The sequence below is a fragment of the Eulemur rufifrons genome, chromosome 2 (genome assembly GCF_041146395.1).
Source record: "Eulemur rufifrons isolate Redbay chromosome 2, OSU_ERuf_1, whole genome shotgun sequence".
Classification (NCBI taxonomy): domain Eukaryota; kingdom Metazoa; phylum Chordata; class Mammalia; order Primates; family Lemuridae; genus Eulemur; species Eulemur rufifrons.
This window is the reverse complement of record NC_090984.1, coordinates 30535384-30557693: the sequence shown is the minus strand read 5'-3', so window position 1 is coordinate 30557693 and position 22310 is coordinate 30535384. Positions and strand designations below refer to the sequence as shown.

Below are 22310 nucleotides of genomic sequence, written 5' to 3'. Positions count from 1 at the left end.
TTGGTGACAAGAGCAAGACCCTAAAAAAAATTATTTGATGTTGTGTGTTGTTAGCTTCTCACCAGATAGCTATATGTGGAATACATATGTAATAAAACTAGCTCATATGTACAAGAGTATGCATACCAAATTTATGGTTTAAAGAATAATAAAAGAGCAATCACATTTGCAGCTAAAGAACCACATTACCAAAACGCCCTGTAGTGTTCTTTTAGGCCTCCGTGCCTCCGCACATGCTAGAACGTCCTCCCAGGCCTTGGTTTACACAGTGAAGTCATCCTTTGGAACCTCAGATTCAGTTTCCCTCCTCTGGGAAGCCTCCACTGTCACCCCTGAGGGATACTTAATGCTTCCATTATCCCCCCATTATGGCATTTATAACTGCATTATATTTGCTTACATGTTTGCCTCCCCAGTAGATTGAAGTTGCCAAATATTATTTAATCTCTGAATCTCTAGCAACCAGCATAAAAGCTGGTTACACAGCAAGTGCTCAATAAATACCATATTCATACAGCTTAGTTTGCCTGGAGAGTCCTGATTTATGCCTGCTGTCCTGAATAATTATTGTAAGTGCTTTCTTTTACTCTCAGAAGTGTCCTAATTTAGATTACCAATTATATGATCACTCAATAAATGTTGAATGAATAGATGAATTAATGAAGAAAGATTTTAATGGATAGAATCAAGACAGGAAAAGCCAATATGTCAAGATTCTCAAATAAAAATTTGACAGCTGGCCTCTGCACCTCCTTCTCCTCCAGAAGTGCTTGACTCTTCTGGAGACAGAGAAGATGAGTTTGTACAGACCAGATGCTCAATAACCTTTACTGCACAAATAAGTTGAAAAATGTTAGCATATTCCTTCTTCAAGAAAACTTAGATGTAAAATGTGAATTTATAGTATAGATAGCTGGTAGAGAAATTTACAAAGCTGACTTCTTAACTGAAAATCAGAAAAGCAGATCAAATACTCCTAACAGTCAATAGGGACACGTGATTTTAAAAATTCAATTTATGTACCATTTTTTTAAAAAAACCTCTTTTCAGTATATATATACATACCAGTTAGTCGTCCTTGCTCTTAGGCAAAGATATAATCTCCTTAAGTTTGGTATTATAAATACAAATTTTATTTTTTAAACTTCTTTTGTTATTCAAGTAGAAAAAGCTGTTTTTAACCACCGTTACACAAAAAACAGAAAGTGAGGCAATCCATCTTTTAGACAATAATCTTCTTGTCCTCCAACAATGTCATCTTCTTTGAAAGTCCAGGTAATTCCTTGTAAATAAGGCTTTTAATAAATTACAAATATGTAATAGGTCCATCTTCTTCCTAACTACTTAATGCACTGTTGCATAGCAACAATTTTTTTTTCCTGCTTCTTTTTTGATGGAAGTCTGAGAGTCTGAAATCTGCATTGGCTTGGTTGAGCTTGGGAATTTTTTTGGTACCAGGGGTGCAAATATCCATTGTAGAAATCAGTAGCTGTTAGTGTTTTCTTAAGCATCACTGATCGAACACCAATCCAGCCATCCTTAAGGGCAAAAGATAAACAGGGAATAAGAAGTGATGGCAAAACTGAAAAACTAAGTAAATTTTAGTTTATAAAATTTTACATGGAAACAAATAAATAAACCAATAAACCTTCATTAAATACCTAGCTGTAAACAGCATTGTACTAAGTAACATATATGATTCCCTGACTCCAAAAGTTTATTACCAAGGAGAGGTAACAAATGCACAGACCTGCATAATCCTATTTAAACATAAAGGGAGAGAGTAAAAAGGTATGTTATATTTGCATGATGCTTTACAGTTTTCAGAGTATGTCCATATATCTTACTTGACTGGTCATCAAAACATAACAAATCTAAAAGGCAAGCGGATCCAATATCATACCCAGTTTAGTTTAGTTTAGTTTTGAGATGAGGTCTTGCGATGTTGCCCAGGCGGGACTTGAACTCCTGGGCTCCTCCCTACCTCAGCCTGCTGAGAGGACTACAGGTGGGTGACACCACACCCAGCTATCATCCTGCTTTTAGAAGAGGAAACTGATGCCCAGAGAGGGTGGGTGATTTGTCCGAGCTAACACAACTGGTAAGACTCAAATTCACATATTCCAACAACCCCAGCTTCTTTCTGTGAGAGCAAGCTGCAGACATGCAATCCATACATATACAGACCTAGATAAGGACAGTAAGACCTATGGACCCAACACTGTTCCAGAATAAATTGGCGAGAGATGAAGAAAGGTTGATGGAGGAAAATTGTGTATCTACAGTCTGTGTAGGTCAGATCAATCTATCACACATTTTAAACAATGCTTTTTGAGCATGAAGCATCTGACCTAAACACCACGTGACAGGAAATACCGAGGAAATGGAAGGAATGTGGAACACTTCTCGGAACACACCATGCTCTTATAAAACAATACTAGTTCCAAAGTCATTTTAAATAGTTCAGAAATCTCTTAATTACTGTTGAGCAGTAAAAGAAAGTAGGATACATGCCCTGCAGTAGTTTAGCCAGATACTTCAATATGACTATTTTTATGTTACCAAGCACAGGAGCTTGTTAATTAAATTAGGTTACTGAAAATATATAAGTTTTCTTTTAAGAAAGCACTCAAGTTACTGAATTTTCTTTCACTGATTAATAATAATGACTTGGAAAAACTTCATCACTTTAAAAAAATTATGCTAAAGATTACACTATTTCTTCAGAAAATTAAACTGCCTATTGGCCCAATCTGATGGACAGGAAGTTAAATGAAGTGAACTGCAAACAATAAATTTACAAACTATAAACTTAGTAAATAAAACAAGTATGATAATTTGAAACTAAAGGAAAATGTACCTTGCAATAAACCAGCAGGATTTGTGACTGCTTATGGTATATTATTGAACCTGGAATAACAGCCTGTCCTGTTAACACTGGATCTGAAGAATGGGAAAAAAAAAAAGATGCAAGAGAGAAATAAATTATGCGACTTCATGGTACTTCTCAAAAACCAAAAAAAAAAGGGACACATTTTGCTGATGCCCTGACTTTGTAATCCAAAACTTATGAGGAAGCCATAGTGCTCTGTGTACATCATCAACCCAAAGGAAAGCTTTCCACACACATAAGAAGCTACAATTCCTTTACCTAGTCTCCCAGTGATCACCTAAAATGCTAAATCTAGAAGTTTTGTGTTATTCTTTTGGGAAAATAACTACTAACCAGTGGAGAGATACACAGGATGCTTAGGATTTAAGTGGCCCTTTCATCCCTGCCCAAACAAGTCCTAATTTCTAGGTTCCTAGGAAACTCCAACTACCTCTAGACTAGGTCAGCTCCCTCTGGGGCTCACATTCCTTCTATCTATCATATCGGGAGGGCACTGATGAGCCTTAGAATGGACCTGTGGCATGAAATGCTATATAAGCTGGTCTAGATTCTCACTGAGCTGCCCAGATATTTCCATCATGATATTCACCAGAATAAAATTAACCAAGTCATTTTATACTCCCTGAAAATCTTAAAGTAGGAAATCACAGAGCTTAAAATGGGATAGGAACACTGTTCTGCCTACTTCCCAGGTTCTTATAATGATTAAATGAGAAAATACATGTGAATGGACATTGCAAAGAGTAAGACAATAAGTGAAAGTAAAGAATTATCATTGAACTGAAACAATCTCAAAGAATCCTTATTTTTAGTAAATGTGACCTATGGTAAAACAGATACATTTTCAAATAGACTATAGTGAAAACATCTTCCAAACCAGCTATTCAAAAGTTAGTACCAGCATGGACCGGGCTGTTAACTTCTACCAAATCCAGAAGTTTAATGGTATTCTCCATCCAGAGCGTCTGCAATGGAATCTGCAAATAACATTAAAGAAGGTATGATAAAGGAATACACCCAACCCCCAAACCCTTTTCAACTACTATTTTGTGTTAATCTGGTCTGACTTTTCTCCTAATTAGAAGAATTGGGAACTCGGGTCACTAAATTTTATGGAACAGAACATAAATGTGACCCTCTATATCAGTCTTTCCAGGATTTATAAGATCTTAAACATTACAGCATTTGTGTTAAAAAAATTTTAGAAAGTGATGGTATTTTGCATTCCTATCCCTAGAGGTAACCACTGTCAATAGTTTTATGTGTATTTCCCTGTATTTTTTTCTACAAACATTATTATAAAAATCTAGAACATACTGTTTTACAAGGAACTTTTGTTACTTAATCATAAGGCAGGGACAACTTTTCATCAGTACACACTTACCTACTTCCCTCTATCTGCTGCACAGTATCGAAAATGTAATTTATGCAACTAATACCTTTATGGTGGATATTCTAGTTATTTTTAATTTCTTGCTATTATATCCTTATAAAATATGGTAGTAAACAGCTTTGCAGATAAACCTTTGAGCACTTACATATTTCTGGAACATAGTTTTGGGTTTTTTAAAGTGGAATGCCTGGGATAAAGAGCATCATTTTATTAAGCTGCCTTGATTAGTGAAAAAAAATGATAATTTATTGCTGTTTTTTGTTTTGTTTTGTTTTTGAGACAGAGTCTCACTCTGTTGCCCAGGCTAGCGTGCTGTGGCGTCATCCTAGCTCACAGCAACCTCAAACTCCTGGGCTCAAGTGATCCTTCTGCCTCAGCCTCCTGAGTAACTGGGATTGCAGGCACTTGCCACTACGCCTGGCTAATTTCTTTCTATTTTTAATAGAGACGGGGTCTCACTCTTGCTCAGCCTGGTCTCGAACTCCTGAACTCAAGCGATCCTCCCACTTTGGCCTCTCAGAGTGCTAGGATTACAGGCGTGAGCCACTGCCCAACCTCCCCCACCTATTGCCATTTATTATTAGCAAGGCTGAGTAGTTTTCCATGTACTTACTTGTACTTTTTATTTATTTCTCTGTCAACTGCCTATTTCTGCCCTTTGCCCATATTTTTAAAAACTGGGATGTTCATCTTATTAATTTGCAAAAACAATTTCTATATTTAGGAAATCAGCCTTTTAAGTCTTGTGTTAAGAATATTCTCCCCACTTTGTTGACTTTTAATCTTGGGGACAGTCATTTTTTTTCATGCGTAAGTATTTTATTTTTAGAGTTAATATTTATCAGTCTTTTTTCTCATGACTTCAGTGGTTTATGTCATACTTAAAAAGGCCTACCCCATACTTAAAGATTATTAAATACTGTAAAATTATTCAAATGTATTTTTTTCCAGTCCTTGTGGTTTCATTTTTTACATTTAAATCCTTGATCCATCTAGATTTTATTGTGGTAAAAAACACATAACACAAAAGCTACCCTATTAGCAAATTTCAAGTGTACAGTATTGTTAACATTGTTGTACAGCAGTTATTTTGATTTTAAAACGTAAGACTTGAGGGTTCCCCCCTCCAGTGGTTAACCAGTCGTCCCAGTGCTATTTACAGGATAATCCATCTCACCCCTCCCCCCATATGAAATGCCACTTTTATCACATAGCACATTTCCAATATAGTTAGGATCCTAGAACTTGATTTAAATAGGTTAATAAAAATTAACACACACCAGGAAATAAGTTCTCTCAAATTTATGAATTAAATACATTTATTTTTAAACTATAGCTCATTCTTCCATTTCATAGATGGAGAAAGTGAGGCTCAGAAAAATGCAGCTATTTCCCCAAGGCTGGACACAGCTAGTTAGTGGCAGAGCCGGGGTCAGATTCTGTTTTCAGATTCTCAGCTCAGTGCTCTTTTTATGACATCCTTTAAAGAGGCCATTTAACTTTCAGAAGAGTTAGGCTGTTGTAATAATTTGAACATTAAATCAAAGATTCAATTCAAATTCAATTCAAATTAAATAAATTTGAAGAAAAAGTTCATAAGTACTCATAACCATATAATGTTGTATTTGGGGACAATATCCTCTTTTATATCTTGCAGGCTCATTTTTCTTTCACCTGCTGTCACAAATTATGAAATAATTTTCATGTGTGTAACTTATTTCTTTCAAAGAACTCAAAATATTTTTGAAACATGCTGAGTAAAAAAGATTCATATCTACTGAGAGTAATAAACATGCTGAGTACACACTCAAATATACAATTCTTGTTCTTGAGGAAAGCTCACCTGTCATCAGAACATTACAGAAAGGAAAGGGATGGTAAAAATATAATCATTTCAGTGTTAACCATCATTACTGTCAAAATCATATGTTTGCATAGATTTAGATTCATATAGTTTATTTCCTTTGATCTTGACAGTTGTGTGCATGGTCATTACCCCATTTTAGAGGTAAAAAAGCAAAAGCTCAGAGAAGGTAAGGGCCTTGCTTTTGGTTAGTAAAGGGCAGCTCTAGGAATCAAACCCACCTTCTGGCTCCATAAGTGCTTTTATAGCACAATGCTTTTCTCCATAGAGGAAAGGTTTGAATTGCAGAAGGTAAGGATTGTTACGTAGGAAGTCAGAGATGCTAAGAGATTTCAAGCTCCTGGCCTAAATCGCGTCTCAGGAATTTGTCTACTTGGTATCTCCATATGGATGTCTTCTAGGTATCTCAAACTTAACATGGCCAAAACAGAACTATTTATTTCTCTCCCCAAATTTGTTCCTCCCTAGATATCCTCATCTCAATTAAATGGTACCACTATTCACCCAGTTGCTCAAGCCAAAAACCTATGAATGATCCTAATTTCTCTTTCCTTAGTTGCCCATATTCTATCAGCAAATCCCACTGACTCTACCTCCAAAGTATAGCCTGGATGTCCACTTCTTTTTGTTTTTTAGCAACAGGATCTTGCCATGTTGCCCAGGCTAACCTTGAACTCCTGAACTCAAGTGATCCTCCCACCTCAGCCTCCTGAGTAGCTGGGACTACAAGCTTGTGCTATCACTTCCCATGTGGATGTCCACTTCTTTCCAATTTGCTATTATCATTGCCCAAATTGCCATCATCTGTCACCTGGGCTACAGTTCCAGCTTCTTGACTGACCTCCAGTCCATTCTCCAGCAGCAGCCAGGGTGACCTTTTAAGAACATATACACCTAATCCCATTACTTCCCGCTCAAGCCCTCCAATGACTTCCCACTACACATCAATCCTATTCGATCTTGCCGCTGACCTCATCTTATGCTACTCTCCACCTTGCTGGCTGTGCTCCAGCCACAGCAGCCTCATTTCTGTCCCTCAAACATGTCCAGCTCTTTTCCACCTTGGGTCTTTTATTTTATTTTTGACAGTTTTATTGAGATACAATTCACATACCATAAAATTCACCGCTTTACAGTGTACAATTCAGTGGTTCCTAGTATATTCAAAGAGTTGTTCAGCCAATACTGCTAATTTTTTTCTCACCTAATTTAGAACATTTTCATCACCCTCCTCCTGCAAAAAATCCCACACCTGTTACCAGAAAGTCCCCGTTACTTGCTCTCCCCAGCCTATGGATTTGCCTGTCTAGACATTTCACATAAATGGAATTATATAATATGAAGCCTTTTGTGACTGCCTTCTTTGACTTAGCATAGTGTTTGTAAGATTCATCCATGTTGTACCATGTGATTATGATTATGGCTGAATATCCTATTGTATGGATGTATCACATTTTATTTATCCATTATCAGTTGATGGACATTTGGGTCATTCTACTACTTTTTGGCTGTTCTGAATAATGCTGCTATGAACATGTGGGTACAAATTTTTGTGTGGACATGTTTTTCAATTCTCTTGAGTATAAACCTAGGAGTAGAAATGCTGGGTCATGTGGTGACTCTGTTTAACTTTTTGAGGAGCTGCCAAACTGTTTTCCACAGTGGTTGCACCATTTTACATTCCTTTCAGCAACATATGAGGGTTCCAAATTTCTCCACATCCTTGTCAACACTACTGTCTTTTTTAATTATAGCCATCCTAGCAAATATGAAGTGGTGTCTCATTATGGTTCTGATTTGCATATCCCTAAACACTAACGAAGTTAATCATCTTTTCATGTGCTTATTGGCCACTTACAGATATTCTTAGGAAAAATGTCTACTCATATTCTTTGACCATTTTCCAATTGGGTTATTTGTCTTTTTACCATAGAGATGTGAAAGTTCTTTGTATATTCTGGGTACTCTACCCTTATCAGAGATATGATTTGCAAATGTTTTCTCCTATTCTTTTAGTTGTCTTTCTTGCTTTCTTGACAATGTCCTTTGAAGCACCACAGTTTTTAATTTTGATGAAGTCTAATTTCTCCATTTTTAGTTTGGTCACTTATGCTTTATGGCATCACACCTAAGAAATCACTGCCTAATTCAATGTCATGAATATTTACTCCTATGTTTTCTTCTAAGAGTTTTATAATTTTAGCTCTCTTTGTCTTTGATCCATTTTGAGTTAATTTTTGTATATGATGTAAGGCAAGGGTCCAAATTCATTCTTTTGATTGTGGACATCAGTTATCCCAGCACCATTTGTTGAAAAGACTATTCTTTCTCCATTGAATTGTCTTGACACTCTTGTCAAAGAACTTACCATAAATGCATGGGTTTATTTCTAGACTCTTAATTATAATGCACTGTGCTATAGCCAGTACCACACTATTTTGATTACTGTAGCTTTGCACTAAGTTTTGAAATTGGGATGTGTGAGTCCTCCAATTTTGCTATTTTTCAAGATTGTTTTGGCTTTTCTGGGCCCCTTGCAATTCCAAATGAATTTTAGGGGCAGCTTGTCAATTTCTGCAAAGCCAACTGGGATTTTTATAGGAACTGTGTTGAATCTGTAGATCAATTTGGGGAGTAGAGACATCTTAACAATACTAAGTTCATCTAATCAATGAACAGAAACAGAGATCTTTCCATTTATTTGGGTATTCTTTTACTGTTTATTCTCTCTAATAGTTTTTTTTGGGAATTCTTTATATAAGATCCTGTCATCTGCAGATAGAGATGGTTTTACTTCTTCCTTTCTAATCTGGTTGTCTTTTGTTTCTTTTTTTCTTGCCTAATTGCCTAGGCAGAACAAAGTTAAATAGAAGTTATGAGAGTAGACATCTTTGTCATGTTCCTGATCTTAGGGGGAAAGCTTTCAGTCTTTCAGTAAGTATGATGTTAGCTGTAGGTTTTTCATAGATGCACTTTATCAGGATGAGGAAGTGTCCTTCTATTCCTAGTTTATTGAGGCTTTCTTAATGTGTTGAAATTTATAAAATGCTTTTTTTCATCTATTGAGACAATGATGTGCCTTTTGTTCTTTATTCTATTAATATGTATATTACATTGAACGATTTTCATATGTTGAACCAACCCTGCATTCCTGGGATAAATCCCACTTGGTCATGATATATAATCCATTTTTATATATTGTTAAATTCAGTTTTCTAATTCTGTTGAGGATTTTTGCATCTATATTCATAGGGGATACTGATCTGTAGTTTTTTTTCTTGTGATTCTTTGTCTGATTAGCCCATCTTGGGTTTTGTACTAGCTGTTCCCTCTGCCTGAAATGGTCTTTCTTTGATATTGGCATGGCTGATTCCTTACTGTCTTTCAGACCTCAGTTTAAATGTCAGTTCAGAGAGGCTTTCCTCATCCATCCAACCTAAAATAACCTCCAGTTATTCTATCACATGATCCTATTTTAATTTTCATTACGGAACTTATCACACTGTTTGATATTTTTCTTATTTATTTGCTTATTTGTTGTCTGTCCTTCCACACCACCTGTATCTCTAGCACCTAGCACACTGCTTGACACATAATAAGCCTTCAATAAATATTTTGTTGAATGAATGAATGAATAATAGCAGCTGTCATTTAATAAGTACCTATTCTGTGCCAGATACTATAAAATAAAAAAGATTTATATGTATCAGCCCTAATCTTCCGATGAACAAACTAAAGCTCAGAGGTGAAATAACTTTCCTAAATCTACAAAGTTAGGAAGTAGGAGAAACAAGATGGAACCCAGCTCTGTCTGGTTCTAAAGTCTATGTTCCCTGATGCCATTCTGCTGCAGCAGAAAAAGTACAGGATTTGAAGTTAGACAGATTTCATTCAAAACCTGACTCTCTTATTAACCAGCAATATGACCTTGATCAACACTCAATAATAATTCACTGAGTATCTACTTTGAGCCTCTCTTCAACTTTAAAATCGCATGCTACAGATATCCAGGGGTAGTTCCCCATTTTACTCATCATTAATAACAGAGGTGGTCCATTAAAAACTACATATTTGGTAGGCCCAGAGTTCAAATAACACAAGTGGCTATCAAAATGAAGGAAAAAAACCCCAAAATTTGTCAAGGAACTGAGACTTTAACTCAGATATTTTAATAAGCTATTATATTACAAATCCATTTTGTGTACCATATGTAGAAATCAATGATTTAAGAATGTGATTATAAAAATTTGACCAGAGACAGAAAGATACACTGGGAAAAAGCACTGGATTAGGAGTTAGAAGATTTAGGTTCATTATTTAGTGAGTGGGCACCCCTCAGTTAGTCATCTCATTTTCATTCCCCTCACCTATGAAATAATAAAACTTGGTTATGGAAAACTACAAAATACATATATTTGAAAGTGCTTTGTGAATTCTGAGGCTTATATAAAAACTTAAAGTTTAAAGAATATTTTAAAAATAAATTTCCGGTTTCCTAGGTTTAGTTTATGAGATCCATTCCTAAATCAAAATATTCAGAAAGCAAATTACACACAAAAATACCAATTCGGTAAAACTGCAACCTAACTTCTCAACTTACTATATCTCCAATGGCACGATAAAGTCTGAATATTTGCTCTGAAGTTTGTTCTTCCCATTTTACACAGCTGGTACCAGCAGAAATCTTAGGGGCTACAAGATAAAGCCAAGAGCAAAAATGAATGTCAGGTTCAATGTCCATGAATTGATAATTATTAATGCTGAATAACAGATACAAAAGAATTCATTATGATAGTCTCTCAACTTTTCTACATGTTCAAAAATACTAAAAGAAAACATGGGTGAACTTCTTTATAACCTGGGAGTAGAAAATGCCCTTCTAACTATGTCTCAAAGTCCAGAAGCAATTAAAGATGGATAAATGAGACACTACATAAAAATAAACTTTTGTTTTTCTTTTTCTTTTTTTTTAGAGACAAGGTTTTGCTCTGTTTCCTGGTTGGAGTACAATGGTACAATCATAGTTCACTGCAGTCTCAAACTCCTGGGCTCAACTGATCCTCTTGCCTCAGCCTCCAGAGTAGCTGAGGCCATAGGTGCTCACCCACCAGAGTCTCTCTCTGTTACCCAGGTTAGTCTTGAACTCTTGGCCTCAAGCAATCCTCCCACCTCGGCCTCCCAAAGTGCTGGGATTACAGGCATGAGCCACTGTGCCTGGCCAAAAATAAACATTTTTTATATGCTATAAGTTAAATCAAAAAACAAATGACAAACTGAAAGAATTTGCAATTTATATCATAGAAGACTAATTTCTCTATTATATAAAGTACTTCTAAAATCTGAGAAGAAAAAGAACTGATTAAAAAATGGGCAAAAGGCTCTGGCGCAGTGGCTCACGCCTGTAATCCTAGCACTCCGGGAGGCCAAGGCGGGTGGATCCTTTGAGTTCAGGAGTTCGAGACCAGCCTGAGCAAGAACGAGACCCCATCTCTACTAAAAATAGAAAAAAATTAGCCGGGCATGGTGGTGCATGCCTGTAATCCCAGCTACTCAGGAGGCTGACACAGAAGGATTGCTTAAGCCCAGGACTTTGAGGTTGCTGTGAGCCAGGCTGATGCCACAGCACTCTAGCCTGGGCAATAGAGCAAGGATCTGTCTCCAAAAAAAAAAAAAAAAAAATGGGCAAAAGATATGACACTTCCCAGGAAAAGAAATACAAATAGTCCTTAAATATAGCAACAGATTGTCAACATCACTCACAGGAATAACATGCATTAAAACTACTCCAAGATACAATTTCTTATGTGTTATATTAGGAAGTAACATGTGCTTAAAGTTATTCATAGCAGCATTATTTGAAATAGCAAAAGAATGGAAACAACGCAAATAACCATCAATAAGGGATCTGTTGAATAAATTATGATATATCCACACAGTGAGAACTAGGCCACAATAAAAAAGAAAGAGGAAAATCTCTTCTTACTAATAGGAAGTGGTCTCCAAGATATACTGCTAAGTAAAAAAAGAACAGTGTAGAAGAGTGTGTATTTTATGCCACCTTTTGTGAAAGAAAAAAGGAAAAACAACAATATGTGTGTGTTTGCTTATTTTGGCAAAATAACTGGAAGTCTAAACCAGAAGCTAATAAAAATAATTAGCTATAGAGGGAGGAATATAGGATCGGAGGAGATAGGGATAGCAGAAGGACTTCTCTGAGTATATCTTTAAAATTATTTTAACTTTTGAACCATGTATGTATTTTATGTATTAAAAAAATAAAATTTAAGTATTATAGCTCTTTTAGAATTTATCTAGCAGGTTTTCTGGTCAACACTGGAAGATCCCACCCCCCACCGAAAAAAAATAAAATAACATTTAATCTTAAAGGAAAATATAGCAACCTCTAAGATCAAAAACAAACTGAAACAAATAAACTTGACTATATATCAAACTAGGTAACAAAACTACATGAAAAAAAATTATCCCCAGTAAATTTTGAATATAGTAATCTGACCGCATACCTTTAGTAGGATATATTTTAAAGAGAAAAAAAAACTGCAAAGAAATCTTATTCCACAGTTCTACTATTGGCAGTATAATAATATTGAAACTATTTTAGGTATAACAAATAAATAGGTTAATATTAATTTTAAAAAGATAGGTAGTAAAGAGAAAATATAAAGAAACCCCCTAATGTTAAATTTGAATCATAAACAATATGAACTTGAGTATATTTTTAAAAATGTAATTTCTAGTTTTGCCCATTAACATCCTATTTTGGGGCACAGTGTTGTACTAGATGGTCTCTAAATATCAACCCCACTAAAATGAACAAGGGCTCCCTGGAGAAAATGGCTGATTCCAACATAGCCCAGAGAATTTACAAGGCGAGCCTGGCATGTACTGTAGCAGAAAGCAAGGAAGCACTCAAAACCAGCAGGGAATGGAGAGTGTCAAAAGGATGCAGAAATCCCCAACTTTACGGGATTCCCACTGGCCAAACTTGGGACATTTGGGCAACACAAAGTATTAGGGCTATAAATTACTGTAAAACACAATAAATGAAAATCTGTGAGCCGAATGATATTAAAAAAAATGTATTTGCCACCATAATTGAAGGTGATTATGGTACCAACTCCTTACTCTAAAAACTGACAATTAAAGAATTAAGTCTTTATCCCCATTTTAGGATGAACTAAAATTCATCCCCAATTAATGAGGAAAAACTCTTCTTTCCGGAACAATAACCAACTATAAAATGCAAAAGGAATTGAAAAATCACCATTTTATAATCCCTAACGAAATAATTCATTCAGGCAAGGAATATCAATCTGTGCTAAAACCATTATGTGAAAGGTTGTTAGGGAACAGGATATTTGCACAGTGCCAAAGTATTATCCCATAGATTACCTGTTAATTGCAAAATGGAAAACATATCTTTACACTGGAAAGATCTGGTGGTCACTATCTCAGTCAAATGATCAAACTTAGCTTCACTAGCTTTGGTGCAACCTGATAGCCTGGCTAACTGAAGTGAGACCTACAACTGGAGGGGATAAAAGTAAGACTTGTCTGAGCATATCCTTTTAAATAGTTTTAACTTTTGAGTCAGGTATATGTTTTACATACTCAAAAAATAAAATAAATAAAAAGAATCCCTAAAGTTAAAAACAAATGGTGACCAGGCGTGGTGGCTCACGCCTGTAATCCTAGCATTCTGGGAGGCCGAGGTGGGAGGATCACTCGAGAGGTCAGGAGTTCAAGACCAGCCGGAGCAAGAGCAAGATCCCATCTCTACTAAAAAAAAATAGAAAGAAATTAGCTGGACAACTAAAAATATATATATAAAAAAATTAGCCCGGCATGGTGGCGCATGCCTGTGGTCCCAGCTACTCGAGAGGCTGAGGCAGGAGGATTGCTTGAGCCCAGGAGTTGGAGGTTGCTGTGAGCTAGGCTGACGCCACGGCACTCTAGCCCGGGCAACAGAGTGAGACTCTGTCTCAAAAAAAAAAAAAAAAAAAAAAAAGAGATGTAACTAATTACAACTGGATCCTAGTTTGAAAAATACAACAGCTATAAAATATGTATTTTTGGACAATTAAGAATATTTACAGACTGGATATTGGATGCTATTAAAGAATTGTTCATTTTTCTTAATAAATGCATGCTTAAGTACTTAAAGATGAAAGGTCATGATTCATTCTTCCAAATGAGTAAGTAAAATTTAAAATATATATACTAAATAAACACATAGAAAGAAAGTATAGCCAAACATTAGTAATTGTTGACTTTGGGGTAAACCATTGTTCATTATACTAGTCTTTCAATTTATCTGTTTAATACTTTCAAAATTAGGGCCGGGCGCGGTGGCTCACGCCTGTAATCCTAGCACTCTGGGAGGCCGAGGCGGGTGGATCGCTCAAGGTCAGGAGTTCGAGACCAGCCTGATCAAGAGCGAGACCCCGTCTCTACTAAAAATAGAAAGAAATTATCTGGCCAACTAAAATATATATAGAAAAAATTAGCCGGGTATGATGGCGCATGCCTGTAGTCCCAGCTACTCGGGAGGCTGAGGCAGTAGGATTGCTTAAGCCCAGGAGTTTGAGGTTGCTGTGAGCTAGGCTGACGCCACGGCACTCACTCTAGCCCGGGCAACAAAGCAAGACTCTGTCTCAAAAAAAAAAAAAAAAACAACTTTCAAAATTAGAAGTTGGAGAAAAAAATATCCAATCCTTCATAAGGCTACACACTAAGAGGGGGAACGAGAGCTTACCAAACATTCTTTGGAAAAGGACATACAATGGACACTCAATCTTTAGTTAAAATTAAGGGAACAGTACAGTGAAGAAGTCAGAGTACTCAGATGCCGTCATAACAAACAAAACCTTCTGGAAGTTGTGAGAGGCTCTGCAAGCTTCACTCACCATATGTCGCCCCCTCCGTTGGCTGCTGCTTTCCATTGTTCAGACTTTCAGGCAAATTTTTCAAAACCGAAATGAGCTACAGAAAAAAAAAAGAGAGTGATATATTCAAGAGGAACAGAAGAACAAAAGCAGAAACGTATTACAATTCAGTATCATGAAATGACCTAAAACTAGAAGAGGTGTGCAGCAGGGTAAGGTAGCAAACTGGCTTAAGTTGTGAGGACATATGTCACTCGGTGGACTCTCAGTAGAGATGCCACTCTCTGCAGAGTATGGGTCTTTGATTCACTTCCAGAGAATGCTGGGCTTTGCCTGGCTGCGCAAGCTTTTAGCATCAGTACAGCCTGTGCTCAGCTATCCACTCTCACCTCCCAGGAAGGAAAGTGGTGGAGCCTCACAGGAGCACATACTCTGGAGTCACAGGCTCTGAGTTCAAATCCCAGTTCCACCACCTGCTAGCTGTCTCATTGTGGAAGTTATTTGTCTGTGGCCTTCAATGTTGTCATCATCTGTGTAATGACTGACAGCTACAACTACCTCAACGGTTTGGTGGGAGGGTTAAAAAAAAAAATCCATGGGGTATCTAGAAGAGTCTGGCACACAAGCCAATGCTGGCAGCCACTATTATGAGATCATCTCAGAGGTGAGTGCCTAAAATAGAAAATACCATCAATATAGTTGGGAAAAAATTTCCTCTGTATAAAATTGACTAGTTCTTATGAAAAACATGAATTTGGTCATTAAACATTTACCTAACTCCTCCTGCATGCAGATTCAATGAGCTCAGTGAGCTATACAAAGCCACAGAGGGGAAAGATCATCATAGGTAGCTGATCAGCGAAATTCCAGTACATATATTAATGGATGGAAATGACAGGAACCCAGGTACAGAAGTGGGAGAAAAGCTAACAGTCACTTAGGAAGTTGCTGGTAGTTCAGTCTGACAAGGGTACAAGGTATACATATGAGAGTGAGGAGAGTGAAATTGGGAAGAATAGTCTAAATGCCTCACTGTGAAATGCGGTGGACCATGTAAGATCATCTGTTTCATCTGAAAGACTTTATTAAGTACCCATTCTGTGTAAATCCTCAAAGATCTATATGAGATCAGAAATGCCAGCCTAATTTTTAGGAAGCCAGAGATAGAAACCACTTTTTTTTTTTCTACAGAAGCTTAAAATTACATGTCATAAAATTGTTCTTTTCATCATAATCACTTAGGAAACCTACTAAATCAATCAAAAGCAGTAGGATATTGGAGAAGAGTACCATGTTAGCACCCAGTCTTGACAACACTGCTTCTAATTCCTTTGAGGTGCTCTTGGGTGGCACAGGAATGGTTTCTTGTTTGAGAATTGGGCCTACATCAAATCTAGCAAAAAATCAAAAGCAAACAGTAACATGATTACTATTTTTTAAGATCAACGTTTGTCTACAAACCAAAAAGATAATTTATTGCTGGTACTAATTTGTCTGTTAGCCATAAGCAAGGGAGATATGTCAGTTTGAAAGATGGGAGAGGAGGCTAGCTAAGTCAACATAGTGAGACCCTGTCTCTTAAAAAAAAAAAAATATATATATATATATATATATACACACACACACACACACACACATACATACAATTGCATATCAGGAATTTCACTGCAATAACAAATAATTATAACATTAGTAATAAATAGTATGAAAAATCTCTATTGGTATATGAAAAGCATAAGGGAAAGAATTTATTTTCCAAGGAAGCACAATTAGGAAATTCACAATTCTTTCTTTCTATATTTCCTTCTTCAAAGGATAAGAGCTTTGCCTGGATTATCATCATTGGTAATTATAAATAAATGCAAGTATATCCCCATCCCACAAGTCTTTTATATCAAGCTCTGTAAACACTGGCCACAGCCTTTCATTAGAAATATGCTTTCTTTAAAACTTTTAACTTTGTCCTTCTGTTAATTCTATTTCTAACCTATGAGCTTTAATAAAATGTTTATTATGGAAAATTACAAACATTCACAAAAAGAGTGAATAGCTAATGAATCATTGCATACACGTCACTCAGATTTTAGAATTATCAAAGTTTTGCTACTTTTGTTTCATCTACTCCCTCCCTTTTTTTCTGAAGTAAGTTGAAGCAAATCCCAGATATCATGCTGTTCCTGTGCATCTGTGAATTATTCTTTTCTATAGGGAAATTAGTTGGTAACAGGCAGAGGCTTAATAAACTCCTCAAGTAATTTTAAATACTTGTTTCTAGATTGTAAGTATGACAGAAAAAAAATGTTTAAGACAATTATATTACACATTGATACACAACATATTCTTACTTTAGGTTCCAAAAGTTTTTTGACCATAGTTTAAGGAACCAAGGCCAGCAGAACCAAGATTCAAAACAACTAACATACAAAAATCCGTATCTTATTTACATAATGTCTTCTATAGAAATCCAGGTGTTAATAATAGAATTTATTTCAATTAACAAATTAAAAATTTCACAAGGACTTTAAAGAGACAATGCATAAGTACCAAAAGATATACGATTCATGTTAAAAACCAAAAAAACAGAAAGGATATAAAAGCAAAGGAAGCAGTCTGGAGTCACAATTAGTGAGCACCATCCATGTATCTTCCCCATCCCCCCAAAAAGATTGATACCAACATTTAAAATCACAAAAATCTGAAGCAAGGAAAATATGTTCTACCTTTTAGGTCTAATTTGCATAATTGTTACTCCAGTAACCGGGTCTCCGTGAAGCACTGTGTGGATTATAGGGGCTGGACCACGCCACCTCGGGAGGCAACTGGGATGGACATTCAATATGCCACTGAATTAGAAAATGCAGAAATTAGCATGGCAGTGGGCTTTACCATTTAGTTACTACTACCTAAACTACTGTTACTTTTCATTAGTAAACTTTCCTAGAAAATTTGACACTTAAACCCAGTCACTTAAAAGAAGTAGTCAAATGTAAACTTATAAAGAACCAATGAAATTAATTAAAAACAGAGACAGAACAACTATTCATTGTTCCAAAGATGTTCTACAATAGGTCATGATGACTGGGAGTTTTTAAGTATTAATAAAAATGTATTTATTATTATATGAGAACCACTCAGACCCTATTATGCATCTCATGAACAGTTTGAATTATATTTATAGTTGTCACATAACTATCCTCATTTAGTTTACATATAGAATACCTAAAATAAGCCTATTGAATCCCCATCAAATGATCCAGTCACCTTTCCTGTTTCTGCCAATATACCCTATCATCCACTGATGAGAAATTTAAATACTTTATTCATCTGTAAAGTATTTAAATATATATTTAAATGAGGGTAGATGAAAGTGCATAGAGAGTGATAAGGAGTTAAATACATTTTGACAATTCATGCCACAAATAAAATATTCTTAAAGATACTGAAGAAAACATAGAGTTCAAATTATTACATTTAAGATACCAGGTCCACCGATAAAGACCAAGGTTTCTGTATTGTATTTCCTTATAAATAAAACTTACTAGGGAAATTTAAGAATAAGAGCCTCACTCAAAAGACGGCCAAACGAAGCCACTACTCCGACATCAAATTCTCCAGACCCCACATCTGGCCACTCGTACACGGGGAGCTGAGACTGCACAGCATACTGCTTCACTGGCAGTCCTTTTGGGGAAGGGGAAGGCACTGTGACCACCTCCAATCTGTCGATTAACTCTTCTTCCTTGTTTTCCCTAAGTTAACAAGATTGGAGAAAAAAATGTGACACTGTTAGGGTGATAACGCAATGCTAAACTACTTCACACACCACTAAGGTATTTTTATGATTAAACTCACAGAAGCATTTAGGGCTAAATGATTAAAACTAGTGTGATCGAGAGATTGAATTTTTTTAATTTAATTTTAATTATTTTAACACATTGATTGCCACACTAGAAAAAAAAAATTTTTCCTTGAGACCATGGTATTTTATTACAAAAATAGAATAAAAACTTCAAAACTAAAACGATCCTAATTTAATGAAAAATTTGTTATTTTTTATTGTTTTCTGTGGTGTGTGAGTTATACACAACTTGAAAAATAGTTCTCGTGGCTCCCAAGGTGAGGAGACATGTGAGTTACATAGGCTTCAGGAGGCCTTGGGCTCAAAACTAGCTTGAGTTAAATATGACTCACATGGCAGTTAATGTGTTAAATTTAAAGAGCCACATGCAGCTAATGGCTACTGTTTGGACAGTATCATTCTAGACATGTCCTGTGCATACAGAAACATACAAAGTAAAGATATTTTACACAATTGGGATATTACCACATACTGCTCTGCATTTTGATTTTTCCTCTTAACAATGATGTATGTACTATTATGAGAATCCTTTTAAAAAAGGGGTTAACTATACATATGCTTGTATATGCACTTAACATTTCTAGAAGAAACTGAAGACAGTGGCTGTCTCTGGATAGAATTGGGAAACAGCTGGAAGGAAATGACTTTTCACTGCATATCCTCTGAATCTGCAGAATTTTGTACCATAACCATGTGTCATTCAAACGATACTTTTTAAACAAACAAAAATATATACCATGGGCATCATTCCATGGCAGTACATGTAGCACTACCTCATTCTTTTTACCTGCTACATAGTATTTCAGTGCCCAGGGGCAGTACATTTATTTATTAACAGGTATTGCATGCACATGTTGAGGAGTTTCAAGAAAAGGGAGTATGTACCAGGGCAGTAAAAAGCAAGTATAGGAGTAATGGAGCTGCCAAGTGAAGCATTATCAGAAAGGTGGGGGTACACGCAGTGAGAGACCCATGTGGCAAGATGAGAAACACCAGCATGTGGAGGGTGAGCAAAGGGAACATGGAGCGAAGGGTGTTTCCTTGCGGGTGTGTGTACAAAAGGGTGTGTGGAGGGAGGAATACGGTATGGGGGATTGATGGAAGAATCAATATATGAGGGGCTGCTGTGAAATATCTGCAGGGAAGAGGAGATGGAGATGACAAAAATTAATGTGTTGAGTGGGTCAGGAAAAAACGGAACGGGGAAATAAAAAACCTAAGTTGGGGAAAAGAGGCAGAGAAGTACATAAGGAATTGCCACCACATACCATGACTTTCAGGGCAGGCTGGATTTCAAACAATTTTTTTTTCCCAGGAAATATTTGTTAAATTTTATAAATACTAAATGTATACCTAAGAGTTCTGATTTATAAGTTTATTCTTCTGAAAACAGTTCGGTTTTGGGCTATGTCCTCGTCTCAGCCCCCCCAAAACTGGGCCCCACTGTATACCAGGAGAACAAGGGGAGCAAAGGAGCGAGACACGGGTGTGCAGAAGGGTCATGGGCCTGGTAAGAACAAGCTAAATGATTGGAGGATACACATTAGATGGATGGGAGGCTGCAGGACAGAGTAGAAAGAGGCACTTTGAAGTCAGACCCGGTTTTAGTCCCATCCAGCTCAGCTGATGACCTTGGGCAATCGCATAACCTCTCTGAGCCCTGGTTTCCTCACACGCAAGGTGGTGGGACCGGACCGAGGTGATGTAGGTAGGCAAAGCGCCAGGCACCGGCTTGGTGCGGGGGGCCCCGCGGCGCTTGGAGAACTGATAAACAGGGCCGGAAGTGGAGGGGGCAGACTGGACAGGATGGGCGTCCAAAGGCTGACCGGCGGGTGCGGCGCACCTTCCTGGCGCCCGGAGACGCAGAGATCTGGGCCCACACCGCTCCAGCGCCGCTGCTTTCCGCGACGAGGAGTCCAAAACCCTCGGGGACGGCGGCACCGGCGCGGCATCAATGCCTTCAGCGGCCGGGCCCTTCAAGCCCCGGCCCCAGTACCTGGCGACATGCAGCGCCCGCAGCGCCTCGCGGGCGAAGTGGTCCGTGCCGAAGAAGAGCACCCTCCAGGGCGACTTCTCGCGGACTCGGACGTCCCGGCCGTCCTTCCCGCCGGCAGACCCGCCGAGCCCGGCCAGCGGTCGCCACTGGGGGCTCGGCTTTGGGTCCACCGCTCCACCTACCAGCCGGGGCCCCCAGCAACGCCGCACCAGCACCCTCATGGCCACGGCGGCCGGCGGCCCACTTTGCGCAGGCGCGCCGGAGCGGACATGAGGGCGCAGGCACAGGCGTGCGGAGTCCGGACGAAACCTGATAGGCAGGGCCCGCAAGCGACTGGGCGGGGCCTGTCTGGCTGGAGGCGTGGCCAATCTGTGCTGGGGTCGAAGGTCGAATTTGTCAGTTCAAGCCTGCCGAGATTTTCGTTGGGTTATTTGCACTATTTAGCCAATCCCCCAAATTGAAACCTCAATTTATGTAGTGCAGTGTCATCTTCTCAGCCATTATTACTGAGTACCTGCTATGTGCCACGCTTTGGCTATGCATTTGATGTAAGTTATTTCAGTTAGTCCACACATCAACTATATGAAGTAGATATTATTTCAGCCACGTTACTGAAGAGAACCTGAGGCTCAGTGATGCTAAGGGCTTACGTGCGTAAGGTCCACACAGCTAGTAAATGGTAGAGTAGGGTTGGAACTCTTGTCCATGTAGTTCCAAGGCCTGTGATCCTAACCGTTTGGCCTTCGCAGCAATCCTATGTATTAGGCACCTGAGGAAACTGACTCAGTTACTTGCCTGTAGTCACCTTCATGAATTGAAGTCTCCATTCTTGCCTCTACCCCGTGGGTTCCCTCACACACAGAGGGATACCACAGGGGGGATTCCTAGGGAAAATAGTCAGGGAAGATTCTCCCCAAAAGACCTCTGAGGACCATCAGTGCTTAGATTCTTTGTTCCCACAGTGGTCTCCTTGAGTACAGTCACACATCCGTGATGCCGGCTCTGAACAGAGACCAGTTTCCATTCTACTCTCATTCTCCCACCTTTTCCCATCACACAGTCTTAAACTCAGTGAGCCTGCATCTCTCCCTTTTCCTAAATTATGAGCTCTGCACATCCCTGCTTCTGTGCCTTTGCTCATGCTGTCCTTCCTAGACTGCCCTCCCACATCTCTTCCTCTCTAAGTGGTATCCATTCTTCAATGCCAAGTTTGACATCTTCCCTGAAGCTTTGAGCTCTTGCCTCCTTGGACTTAAAGTCTTTCTTCGTGTGCCCCATTAATACCCTGTAGGAACCTCCACTTCTCACATGGTTTGGTATTATTGTGGAAGGTTGTCTAATGTATGCATGGACATTGGTAAATTCACCCCTTCTGAATAGGAAAGAGAGGCAAAGAGGAAGG

The 22310-nt window shown here is 37.9% G+C and overlaps 1 protein-coding gene and 1 non-coding gene across 2 annotated transcripts; one reads left to right on the top strand and one right to left on the bottom strand.

Moving 5' to 3' along the window:
- Positions 1-1169: 1169 nt before the first annotated feature.
- Positions 1170-21163, bottom strand: MTFMT (mitochondrial methionyl-tRNA formyltransferase). Its single transcript, XM_069458935.1, has 9 exons — positions 20909-21163; positions 18593-18802; positions 17774-17896; positions 16344-16446; positions 15075-15150; positions 10751-10842; positions 3792-3870; positions 2861-2943; positions 1170-1538 (listed from the first exon to the last, which is right to left on the bottom strand). The coding sequence occupies exons 1-9, from the start codon at positions 21127-21129 to the stop codon at positions 1341-1343; spliced, it is 1185 nt and encodes a 394-aa protein (XP_069315036.1). The 5' UTR covers positions 21130-21163; the 3' UTR covers positions 1170-1340.
- LOC138381120 (U7 small nuclear RNA) lies at positions 12435-12496 on the top strand. The gene has a single exon (XR_011233055.1). It is a non-coding gene; the product is annotated as a U7 small nuclear RNA (small nuclear RNA).
- Positions 21164-22310: the final 1147 nt, after the last annotated feature.